General features: G+C 41.3%; 1 protein-coding gene across 3 annotated transcripts in view; it reads left to right on the top strand.

The window, feature by feature from the left end:
• Positions 1 to 13,252, top strand: part of MED18 (mediator complex subunit 18) — a 43,745-nt gene that overhangs the window by 10,110 nt on the left and 20,383 nt on the right. For 2 of the 3 annotated variants that reach the window (XM_080267287.1, XM_080267286.1), the window contains exons 2-3: positions 405 to 508; positions 5,175 to 5,300. In XM_080267287.1, coding sequence (XP_080123413.1) covers positions 427 to 508; positions 5,175 to 5,300 — 208 coding nt within the window. In that variant the 5' untranslated portion in view covers positions 405 to 426. The remainder of the gene's footprint in view (positions 1 to 404; positions 509 to 5,174; positions 5,301 to 13,252) is intronic. The other variant, XM_080267288.1, reaches the window with a different exon arrangement.

Below are 13,252 nucleotides of genomic sequence, written 5' to 3'. Positions count from 1 at the left end.
TATATACTACCGACTAAGAGAAAGCCAACTAAGGAAGGTTTTACTGCAGTAATTTAGCAGTCTTTTGGCTGCAGCTTGTTCAGTCTATTCATAGGCCATAAGGCAGAGGAGATGGAAATGGAACACCCTCCTCTGATTTGTGTCTTGCTAGGGATTAGAGGACTTTGTCATGTATCTCCTTGTTCCATCTGACATGAGATGCAGAGTATAGATGATATTCATACCGTATTATTTAATGCGAAATTTGTTCCCAGATTTTTTTTCGTTTGTGTGTGTGTGTGTGTGCATTATATTGTGTTGTAGTTTTGCTTGTCCCAGGCCTTTCAGTGTATGTTTTACTGTTTTGTCTGTGTAAGCATTTGTAATTGTAGTGGTGAAATTTACAAAATTTGAAATTATTGCAGGTTATCACAGTGAGAAGTGAGAATGTCCATTCCACACGTGGGTGAGAGCATAGAATCCGCACTAAAGAGTCAGATAGTTCCTGATCAGGAGTTCCTGCTGCAAGGTACCGTAAATAAAGTTCCAGGGATAATCTTGAGGAACATTTACCACACCCTGATGTTGTCAATTAAAGTTTTAGACCTTCTTTCTGATTTATGTTATTGTAGTAGATCCTTAATTTAGTAGACAAATTTTAATGCATGTATAATAGTGTTCATAAGGTTCATGAAATGTTATAAGTGAAGGAATGTAATTTTTTGAACCACAAGTAATTTTCAGCAACTGTAAGTCAGTACTGGCTGACACCCTTAATCCCTCGAAGAAAAAGCTGTAAGTCAGTATTATTCCTGTCTAGTTGTAAGCTATGCTTTTGGATATCTACAGAGTGAACACAGTGAAATAGTGTCTGTGAATAAAGCTGTTTATAAGTTCATTGTTGTAGTATTTTATTGCAATGAATGTACTTCATTTTAATATAAGAATGCCCTTTACATGGTAATTTATGATTATCCAGGCAAGTGTCAGTAAGTTAGAGTATTTTTGCTTTAGAGGGTATTATGAAGGAAGGTAACAGGGAGGAATACATGGCAGGTATGCATAGAGCCAGAAAGGAGGTACTGTATATAGGGCAAAGTCTGAGTCTCGGAGGCTTTTACTGGATAGCCTAAATGGTGCTGAAAGGAGGAATGTGGTATTTAAGGTAGCTAAACAGAGGATGAGAGAAAATAGGGATATCATGGATGAGAAGTGTTTAAAGAATGAAGAAGGAAGGGCAGTAGTGTATAGTGAGGTTATTAAGGATGCTTGGAGAGAACATTTGAACTGGTTACTGGACAAGGAATTTGACTGGAACAGGGAAAGAATGGAGATGTCTGATTCAGAGTTTGGCCCTTGGCTTTTGGTTAATAATGGTTCTGTGGGCAAGGCAAAATACAGTTGGGGAGGGCTACAGGTGTGTCTTGCTTGTCTGCTGAAATGCTAAACACCTCTGAAGATTTGATAAATTCTGTTATATATGTGTTGTTCCAGACAACTGGTTGAAGAGTGTGATTGTAAATGGTATAAAGGGAAAGGTGATGCCCTGGAAAGAGGAAATTGTAGAGGCATAAAGCTTTTAGACCAGATAATGAAGGTAATGGTGAGAGTCTTTGAAGGTATGATATGGGAAAAAGTGATTGTTCATGAGGTGCTGCTTGGATTTATGCCAGGCAGAGACCACTTATGCAATATTCATAGTTTGACAACTTCGGAAATAATACATAGGAAGGAAGAGAGAGTTGTACTTTCTTTCTTTCAATTTGGATAAGGATTTCAAGTGCTCAGAGAGATGGTGAAATGGGCAGTGAGAAAGCTTGGGATTTAGGAGTTTTTGTTGTTGTTGATTAACCCATCTGTCCAGCCAAGCAGACCTATCAACTAAGGGCAAGCAACCACCCCTTCAGGTCCATTCTGTGCAGTGAACTGATGTCCCCTTGCAGCTGATAGCACCTCACAAGAGTGAGGCACAGGGAGTAATGTGAAGGTTTGGTTCCTGGATGGATGTCACATTTGTCTCCACCTACTATAGTTGACAGAGGTTCCATAGTAGGCTCCACTTCATCCTGTAATTTGGTTATATGGTTACCACCCAGCATTGTAAATTTTTCCTAGGTGACAGGAAACCATTAGGCCTGTTACACCATGTAGAGCCACCTCAAGTGGAAAGAAAAGTAATAAAAAGTGACAGAAAGAAAAAATAAGTAGGAAGAAAGGATGATAGACATAGAATGAGAAAGGGTTAGGAGAAAGCAGGCGGCACCACATTGTGATTGGACGATGGTTGCCACCACCTACCACCAGGATTGAGGAGCGGTTGGTTAGAATGGTTGTGGAAGTGTATGAATCTGCTTGCACTCAGGTGAGAGTGAATGGAGGTTTGAGGGATGAGTTTTCTGTGGATGATGGTGTGCATCAGAGGTCAGTCTTAAGCTCCATTTTGTTTTTCATTGTGCTTGAAGTTCTCTCACGTAACTTCAGAAGTGGACTCCCATGGGAGCTGTTGTATGTTGATGACTTGGTGTTGATTGTGGTGAATGAAAAGGTAATGGAGGAAAGATCTAGGAAATGGAGAGATGGAAAGGGGTACAAGGATTTGAGAGTAAATGTGGACAGAGCAAAAACGATGATATCTAGGGCAGGTATTGTCATTGCAGAAAGAGAATGGCCATGTGCTGTTTGCCACAAGGATATAGGATTTAACTACATTTTGAGCAGTGTTTGTAATAAGGGGGTGCATAAGAGATGTAATGGTATTAGAGGAAGGCAGTAAATTAAAGCTGGTTTTGAGTGTGTGGTATGTAAAGGACAGCCTACTGAAGTAGAGAGGTGGGAAAACATTAATCTTGCTGGAGAGTCTCTTGAGTGGGTGGAGAAGTTTTGTTTTGTAGGGGACATTATATGTACTGGATGTGGGGCTGGATTTAGTTCGGTTCCAAGGGTAAGAAGTGGTTGTAAGAAACTTTAGGGAGTTGTGGCCACTCTTGACATTGAGAGGGTTCTTCTTTCATGCTAAGGGTAGAAAAATGTGTTAGGAGTGTGATGCTGGATGGTAGTGTTGCTTGGGTTTAAAGGAGGAGGATGATGTTGGTAGGCTTATATGTGCAGAGATGAAAATGATCAGATGTATGTTTTGTGTGTCCTTGAATGACAGGCCTGGGGGGATTTAGGATTGCAGGTGAAAAGTTGAGAGGAAGGATGGGACTTGAATATATGGGTCGTGATGAGAAGGGGTAGAGCGAGATGATTTGGCCATATGGAGAGGATGGAGGATGACAGCTGGGTGCGGAGGGTGAGAGACGTAAACGTTGAGGGCACAGTTGCGAGAGGCAGACTGAAAAAGACCTGGGACAAGGTCATACAGTTTGACATCAGGGATAAGGGACTGAATAGTGAGGCTGCTAGAAATCCAGAAACATGGAGATCCACCTTTAGATGACCAAGGCTGATGAATGCAAGTATATTGAACCCTAATAAGTGAGTGAATGAAACTAATGAACTATTGCAATTGTAGGATATTAGAAAACAGAAAGCCACATAGTAGAGAGGGTCTGAATCCAAGCAAGGGAAGGTACCTTAAACAATATGTTAACTGCACAATTTGATGCCTTGCAGCTCGCTGCTGTAATGTGTCAGCTGTTAGAGGTCACCAGCAAGTACCTAGTTTGAATTAGAAAATGGTCAGGAGATTCAGATCACAGTCCATCTGGATTCTTGATAAAATCAGATTTTAAAAACTGGATTATGCAGCTTTAGGCTATTCACAGTTCCATCATTTAGTGATGTCCTACTTTGCCATGTAATACAGTAATTCTTGTTTCATTTCATTCCAGCAGGCTTACATCTAATTCTCTCGCTGGCCAAGTTTTACTGCCATACAGCATGACACTTCTCACACATGCTTTGTAAACAGTACCTTCAGGTCAAAGGAGAGCCTCTTAATAGTCTGTAGAGCAAACAGTTTTCAAAACTTCTTCCATTCTCATCTCATTTTAGCAGTGCAGCTAACCTCTACTCTTCCTCCCACACTCAGCATGTACCCTAGGTAGGCAGCAGGCACAGGTCTCTTACTGGTACCATTGGCATAACAGTTGATAGAGTGAGAATGGTAGTAAGTGACTGGGCAGTACAATGAAGAATGATCTGAGGATAGGGTTGAAATAGGTGTTGTGGTGTCTTCATTTCTGTGTAACACGTATTTGGTATGAGTAAGAAGGTTATGGTAAGGACAGTAGGAAGAGTTCCTTTCAATAAGGATGAAGAAAAGAAATTCATCCCATGCTGCCCAGGGATATCTTACCAAAATGAAGCAGAATCATCCAGTAATTACCAGACTGAAATGTAATGGAAACACAGTATGTGGACTAAAAGAGTTTTTGAAATTGTTTAATCCCCTACAGCCTGGGAACATTGTACCCAGCCAGAAGAAAAGCATCTGGTGTTAGTCACCATGAATTAAAAAAGGAGCACCTGGGCTGATGGTGTTTCCCTGTGCTCGGTGTCTGGTGTGAGACTAGTGAGATTAAAACTGGACTGCATGTGTCAAGTTGTGGTGAGAGTTGGAGGTATTGTAAAATTGTTGTGGCTGCATCATAAGAAATCACTGGATGAAGTGTCTGGCAGAAGATAGATACTAATATGATGTACATTCCAAGAAGTAGTCATAGGTAAGTAGGTATATGTTTATCATTTATGTAGTACTGGACTAGTTCAGTATGGTAAATTGCAGCCAGCATTTGTACACATATTGCCATGAATTTTGAATCACAGTACAGTATTATGATTTCTAGTTCTTAATTATGTTGTAATGTACAGAATTGCATTAAAATATGTGTTCAGCCCCACTGATGTTGTGAGTGCATTTCAGCTAGTCAGATGAAGTACATAGTGTGAATTATTATTGCCCTCGGGTTTGAGCTGAGAAGATATAGTACTGTGATCCAAATATTATTAAATGATGAATGAATGGAGATAGTGCTCATTTAATTGGGCATACAGTTATAATTTTCTTACTATTATGTTGTTAATTTTTTTTTTTTGTAATCCTACCCATCCCATTTATAATGTTGGAAAATAAAATTACTGTAATGTTGATGCTATGTTGGTTTGTGTTCTGTATACCACTTTTTCTTGTAACTTTTAAAAATACATTACAGGGCTCATTTAATAATGTTATGATACTTGGAATGTATCAGGGTCTGTGCTGGATGCCTCGCTGAATGTAGTGATGAATCGTCTACGTGGCCTTTGTGACAACTCAGACCTTTCTCCTGAACCCTTTCATGATCATGAGATCGTCTATGTGCTGAAAGATTTCAATGGTATGGCTGTTATATATTGTTGCCAATTTTTGTGTTATGTTTTAGGGTTTTGAGAGTTATTGCAACCAATGGTAAAGGCCAATACCTACCCTTAGTTAAATGCAGTGCTTTGATTGTTGTAACATCACCAAAAGTCTGTGTGCCTTACAAGGGACATTGTGTGCCTGTTAGCTGCTGTTACTGAGAATTACTAGAGGGCATCCAGCCCGCAGTTATGGTAATGCAGTTTTTTGTTTCTTCATAGTTCAAGAAATGTGATTGAAAATTAATATTTTGTCATTTTACTTGGCTTTTGATTTGGACCATTTTTGATGCCTGTATAGGCACTCCAGAATGGAAAAAAAAAGAATCTGCTTGAAGGGAAACTACCCTGCAGTTATGCATATGCAGTTGTTTATGCTTTTTGCTGTATTTGTAGACTTTTTCAGGAGCAGTGCTGTATAATGAATTGTAATTGTCTGTAACTCAAAACCTGCTGCTTAGAGATATCAGTTACCTTGCCCCTTGCACAGAAATCATTGATAAAAATAAATCCAGTTTGTTGTCGTACTGACTCACAGAGAATGTGATGAAACAATTTGTTTAAATTTTTATGTTGCTGTCTACTCTGGTTTTTCTGCTATGGATTCCTCAAGTTGCAGTATGAATTTTTTCAGCAAAATGAAAAAAAATACTGTAGTTATTTCATTTGTTCAAAGACCAGGTAAAAAATTAATATTACACCGAAGGGGGTATGTTCATATGTTGATGCTATATGTAATTTTCTAGGTCAGTATCTGCTGTGCTTTAGCAGTAACAATCATAGAAAATCAGGTGTAATTTAAGGTCCTCTTTCGAGGCATATCAGAATCAGAACTAGATCCTCTATTGATGTTAGTAAATTATCATGCTAATTCATATACAGTGTAACTTAAGTATCATGAATCAGTTTTGGAAGTACCAGTAGCTACCATAAATGCAATGTTGGCCATGTGGTGACTAAACTGCATGATATATACAGTAAAAGTCCTGTAATCCGAATGGCAGGGAACCGATGGTCTTTCGGACTGTTGACTTTTTCAGACTGTTGGGAGGGACCTTTGAAAACATTAGACATATGTACACTCACAGTCACTAATTTCTTCCCCCACGTCCCTGTGATGGTGGGACGTGTATTAGTTCACTGCAGAAACTTTCATATTCTCCAGGGCACTGTGGGTTTTGATACCCACAGTGTCTCCGACATTTTGGGTATATCTGCAGATATTTTCAAGGTTGCGAAATTTTTATCAGACTGTGACATACTTTATGACATTTAACTTATAGATTTTATGGTGTTGTCTTTTCATTTCAGTTTTTCTTTTTTAGTTATTAGGCACTGCATGACCACATCGGTCCTCCCTGGGCTTTGTGCCAAACTTTTATCACTCACTCACTCACTAATTTCTTCCCAGGGGTGCCCCCTTCCTACCCCTGTATACCCATGGAAGAGGGGAGGGGGGGACGAAACGAGCTCTACCCGCCAGTACCCCAGCTCCCGACCCTCCCCCATGCCCCTACCGAATCCCCCACCCCACCTATCATTCTTAACTGGCAGTTACATCTGAAGCTGATTTCATGCTTAACACTCTTGGTCCCACAACTAATAGATATAGAATACCAGGGTATAATATATCATACGCTATTACAAAGTGGCTATAATTATAACTATCAACACGTCACAGCAAGAACATTAATGCAATTTTTATGATGTTGGGTGCACACAGTACACACACAGACACACATTACACACATGTCACACTCAGGCACACATGTGTGTTGTGCATGCACACACACACACACACACACACACACACACACACACACACACACACACACACACACACACACACACACACACACACACACACACACACACACACACACACACACACACACACACACACACACACACACACATACACACACACACACACACACACACACACACACACACACACACACACACACACACACACACACACACACACACACACACACACACACACACACACACACACACACACACACACACACACACACACACACACACACACACACACACACACACACACACACACACACACACACACACACACACACACACACACACACACACACATACACACACACACACACACACACACACACACACACACACACACACACACACACACACACACACACACACACACACACACACACACACACACACACACACACACACACACACACACACACACACACAGTAGGTCAAAGAAGAGACATGGTTTCGAGGTGAGGACACACCAGCAAGGTTAGATTTACTGTTTACCAAAGAACCCGATGTAATAGAATCATTGAAATAACTCTGTCCTTTAGGAAAAAGTGATCATGTGGTCATTGAGTTCCTGATGTTAATAGGGAACGTCGAGCCAAGAGACGAGCTTCATAGACAGGAAAGATACAACTTTGGGAAAGCAAATTTTACAGGCTTGAGAAACTTTTTTGAAAATGCGGATTGGAGAAAATTCAGAGAAACAAGAGAAATACAGGGGAAGTGGAATATCTTTCTAGACCTCTGTAATTTGGGAGTGGAAAAATTTGTACGAAGAGTAAGAGGGAAAGAAAACAGGAAAAAGGAGTGGTTTAATAGAAGGTGTATGATAGCAAAAAAAGAGAGAGATAAGGCATGGAACAATTGGAGAAAGAGAGGTAACAACAGAACAAAGGAAGAATATAAAAGAACAAGAAATGAATACACAAAAATACATAGAGAAGAAGAAAGGAATTTTGAAAAAGGTATAATAGACAAATGCAAGGATGAACCCAAACTGTTTTATCGATTTGTTAATGGCAAACTGAAACAAAAGGAAGGAATCACCAAACTGAAAGTAGAAGGAGAGGTCTATAAGGATGTGGCAATGCAAGCAGAAATAATGAACAATCATTTCCAGTCAGTTTTCACTAAAGAAAAGGAGCTTGTAGAAAGGGAGGGAGTGATTCGAAATGTTCCGGTGATAAAAGATATTAATGGCAAACTGAAACAAAAGGAAGGAATCACCAAACTGAAAGTAGAAGGAGAGGTCTATAAGGATGCGGCAATGCAAGCAGAAATAATGAACAAACATTTCCAGTCAGTTTTCACTAAAGAAAAGGAGCTTGTGGAAAGGGAGGGAGTGATTCGAAATGTTCCGGTGATAAAAGATATAAAAGTGGAGGTAAAGGAAGTGTATAAATTACTGGAAACTCAAGATGTAAGGAAAGCCCCAGGACCTGATGGAATTTCTAATTGGGTACTGAAGGAATGCAGAGAACAACTGGCGGATAAAATTCACAGTTTAATCGTATGCTCACTGGAAGAGGGGAAAGTGCCACAAGAATGGAAGAGGGCAAATGTGGTACCAATTTACAAGGGAGGAAACAGGGAAGAACCCCTGAATTATAGACCAGTGTCTCTAACCATGGAGAGACAGGCTGACGAATGAGGATATAAAGGAGCGTTGTGGTGTTGATGTGGGTGTGATAGGAAGTGTTATGAGGAACACACTGAGGTGGTTTGGCCATGTGGAGAGGATGGAGGGTGAAAGACTGACGAAGAGAGTGTATGTGAGTGAGGTGGAGGGGGAAAGAGGGAGGGGGAGGCCGAGGATGAGATGGAGAGATGGGGTGGAGAGGTATATGAGAGAGGGGGGTGTGAGTTGGGAGCAGGGGAGTGAAATGGCGGGGGACAGGGCGACTTGGAGGCGATTTGTTTGTGGCCACCCCAAACGGGATTGAGGCGTCTGGCAATAGATAGATAGATAGATAGTCTCTAACCAGCATGGTCGCAAAATTGTGTGAGAGAATCCTGAAAGACAGATGGATAAAATATCTGGAAGAGATGAATATTTTGGCTGAATGTCAGTTTGGATTCAGAAGTGGAAGGTCATGTGTTTCTAACTTGTTGAGCTTTTACTCAGGAGCGATTGATGTGGTACAGGAGAGAGATGGTTGGGTGGATTGTGTATACTTAGACTTAGAGAAGGCCTTTGACAAGGTACCTCATAAGAGACTAATGTGGAAACTAGAATATATAGGAGGACTGAAGGGGAAACTTCTGGAATGGATGAGAGACTTTTTGAGTGACAGACAAATGAGGACAGTAATAAAGGATAGGATGTCTGGATGGAGGGAAGTAACAAGTGGAGTCCCTCAAGGCTTGGTGTTGGCGCCAGTAATGTTCCTATCTATCTATCTATCTATTGCCAGATGCCTCAATCCCGTTTGGGGTGGCCACAAACAAATCGCCTCCAAGTCGCCCTGTCCCCCGCCATTTCACTGCCCTGCTCCCAACTCACACCCCCCTCTCTCATATACCTCTCCACCCCATCCCTCCATCTCATCCTCGGCCTCCCCCTCCCTCTTCCTCCCTCCACCTCACTCACATACACTCTCTCCGTCAGCCTTTCACCTCCATCCTCTCCACATGGCCAAACCACCTCAGTGTGTTCCTCATAACACTTCCTATCACATCCACATCCACACCACAACGCTCCTTTATATCCTCATTCGTCAGCCTGTCTCTCCACGTGACTCCACAGGCTCCTCTTAAATAACTCATTTCCACTGCTCTCACTCTTGACTTGTGTCCTTCCAACAATGTCCAAGCTTCACTTCCGTACATTAGAGTTGGTATCACAATACTGTCATGTAGTAACTTTTTCACTTCCATGCTCACTTCCCTGTTTCTTATCACTGCTTTCAAAGAACCAGCAACCTTTCTTCCCTACTGTACCCTTTCAAGCACTTCACCCTCCAAACCTCCATCCTTACTCATCACACTACCCAAGTACTTAAACGTACTCACATTTTCCAATTCCTCACCATCCAACCTCGCTGTACATTCACTAACTTCACCTCTCTCAAAGACCATCACTTTACTCTTCCCTACATTCACCTTAGGTTCCGTTTACACACTCTCTCAAACTCATCCACGAAGCCGTGCAGTTCCCCTTCGTCTTCACTCAACAACACAGTATCATCTGCAAACAACAGTACAGGGAGTTTCCAAACACTATCCTCTCTCACCAGGGCCACTCCAACATCCACTACCCTACCTTGTACCTCTTTATTACCCCATCCATGTACAGATTGAACAACCATGGAGACATGACACATCCCTGTTTCAAACCAACTTTCAAAGAGAAAAATTCACTTAGTTCACCATCCACACGCACTGCAGCCTTCGCACCATCGTACATACTCTTCACAGCATTCAACAACTTCCCATCTACTCCATATATTCTTAACACTTTCCACAATCCTTGTCTATCCACCCTGTCATATGCTTTCTCCAAATCCATGAAAGCCGCATACAACTTCTTTCCCTTCTCTAGAAACTTTTCCACTAAAGATCTAAGAATGAATATCTGATCTACACAACCTCTTCCCTTCCTAAAGCCTCCCTGTTCTTCTCCAACTAATTTCTCTGTTCTTTCTCTAACTCTGTCTATAAGTATCCTACCATACACTTTTCCTATTATACTAAGAAGACAAATGCCCCGATGATTACCACACACTTCTTTTTCCCCTTTTCCTTTGTACAAGGGAATAATTATACCTGACTTCCAATCCTCCGGGACTCTACCTTCCTCCCAGGCCAATCTGCACATCTTTCACATCCATTCTACTACTATCTCTCCCCCATGCTTCATCATTTCACCACACACTCCATCAATTCCTTGGGCTTTCACCGTTTTAACTTTCTTCATTGCTTCCACAACTTCTATCCTACTGATTTCTTCCTGTCTTCTCACCTCCCTCCTTCTCCCAGCCATTCCCCAGCCACTTATACTCGCATTACTTCCATCCTCTACGTTCAACAATTCCTTAAAGTGTTCTCTCCATCTGCTCACTTTTTCTCCCTTCTCCACTAGTAATCTACCATTTTTATCTTTCACTCCCCTGCCAACTTCACTTCCACCCTGTCTTACTCTTTTCACTTCTCTCCAGAACATTTTCTTACAGTCCCTCCACTTTACACTGAAATTCCTTCCAAATTCCTCATCCACTCTCTTCTTACTCTCTCTTACTAATCTTTTTCACCTCTCTTTCTTTCCACATATAACTCTCTCTTCCGCCTCTCAACTTCTTCCACACCCCTATTTCTCATCCATTCATTGTATGCTTTCTTCTTTTGTGCCACAGCCTGTTTCACCTCTTCAGTCCACCACGCTGTTCCTTGCACCTCCCTCCGTCTTCTCTTCCTTCCACACACCACATCACATGCTGCACATATTTCTTCTGTAAATATCTTACACACACCTTCCACATCTCCCATCTGCTCCAATTCATATTTGCCCAATCGTTCCTCCACTTCTCTCTTATACTCTGCCTTTTTCTCATCCTCTTGTAACCTTTCCACTCTCCTTGCAACTACTCCTTCCTCTCGTCTTTCCCTTCTTCTATTCCTCCATCTTACTTGCATTCTAATTCTGGCCACCACCAAGTAGTGGTCAGAAAGTCCACTCCCCCAACCTCTATACACTCTTGCATCCTTTACACATCTTCGCATCATTTCATCCACACACACATAATCAATCATTGCCTTCCTTTCATTCAGTTCACCACCCACCCTTCTCATCACTCGCCATGTATACCTGTGGATCATTTTATGCCTGAAGTGGGTATTGGCTATCACCAACCCCCTCCCAGCACAAATGTCCACTAACGCATTCCCATTCTCATCTATCTCAGCAGGCACACCCCACTCACCAACTATTCCATCTACCTTCACATTCCCAACTTTACCATTCATATCACCAATCAAAAACACTCTCTCATTCCTTCCAAACTTTTCCATGCACACTTCCACATTTGTCCAGAACTCTTCTCTCACTCTTCTAGCACGATCTTGCGTTGGCGCATACACACACACAATCCTGATTTACGTAAATGATATGGTAGATGGAGTGAATAGTTATGCAAGTCTGTTTGCTGATGATGTAAAGATCTTGAGGAAGGTAGAGGTTGAGGAGGATTGTAAAATACTGCAGGAGGATTTGGATAGGATACACGATTGGAGCCGGACGTGGGAAATGAAATTTAATGTAAAGAAATGGAAAATATTGGAAATGGGTAAAAGTACCAGGAGGCCATCACTGAATTATTTGTTGGGTAATGAATTAATCACAAAGAGGAGAGAAGAGAAAGATTTGGGAGTGCTGGTCCAAGATAGTTTGTCACCAGAAAAGCATATTAACAAGATAGTTGGAGAGAATTATTAACTTTTGACTAACATAAGAGTAGCATTTCGTTATATGGATGAGGAGTTGATGAAAAAATTGATAGTGGCCATGATCCGCCCCAGGTTAGAATATGCAGTGGTAGTGTGGTCCCCACACAAAAAGAAAGATATAAACAAGATTGAGAGAATACATAGAACAGCAACCAAAATGGTCTCCAGTCTGGCAGACCTGTCATACAGAGAGAGACTGGAAAAGCTGGATTTGCCTTCCTTAGAGGAAAGGAGAAAGAGGGGAGACATGATTGCAGTGTTCAGGACCATGGTGGGAGTAGATAAAATTGACAAAGAAGATCTGTTTGTATGGGATAAGAGAGCAACAAGAGGACACGGAATGAAATTGAAAAAGTCAAGCTGCTTTAAGGATATCAAGAAATATAGCTTTCGTTACAGAAGTATAGACTAATGGAATAGCCTGGACAAAGAGATCGTCCAGTCTGAAAATTTAAACGAGTTTAAAGCTAAATTTGTCTTACTGAGAAACAGCGTCGGAAACCCACGAGCATAGTACAGTCCGTGTATATCACAATTAGGTATATTAGGTAAATACTTAAATATTTGGAACGACTTAGACAAAGAGGTGGTGCATGAGAAAAACATTCCTGTGTGTAAAGGTAGACTTGATAAATGTGGATATGGAGACAGGACAACACGAGCATTGCTCAATTCC

Source organism: Coenobita brevimanus, chromosome 23 (assembly GCF_032717465.1).
Source record: "Coenobita brevimanus isolate Jiangsu-jjx chromosome 23, ASM3271746v2, whole genome shotgun sequence".
Classification (NCBI taxonomy): Eukaryota; Metazoa; Arthropoda; class Malacostraca; order Decapoda; family Coenobitidae; genus Coenobita; species Coenobita brevimanus.
The sequence above is the reverse complement of the archived record's forward strand: the minus strand, read 5'-3'. Positions and strand labels throughout refer to the sequence as shown.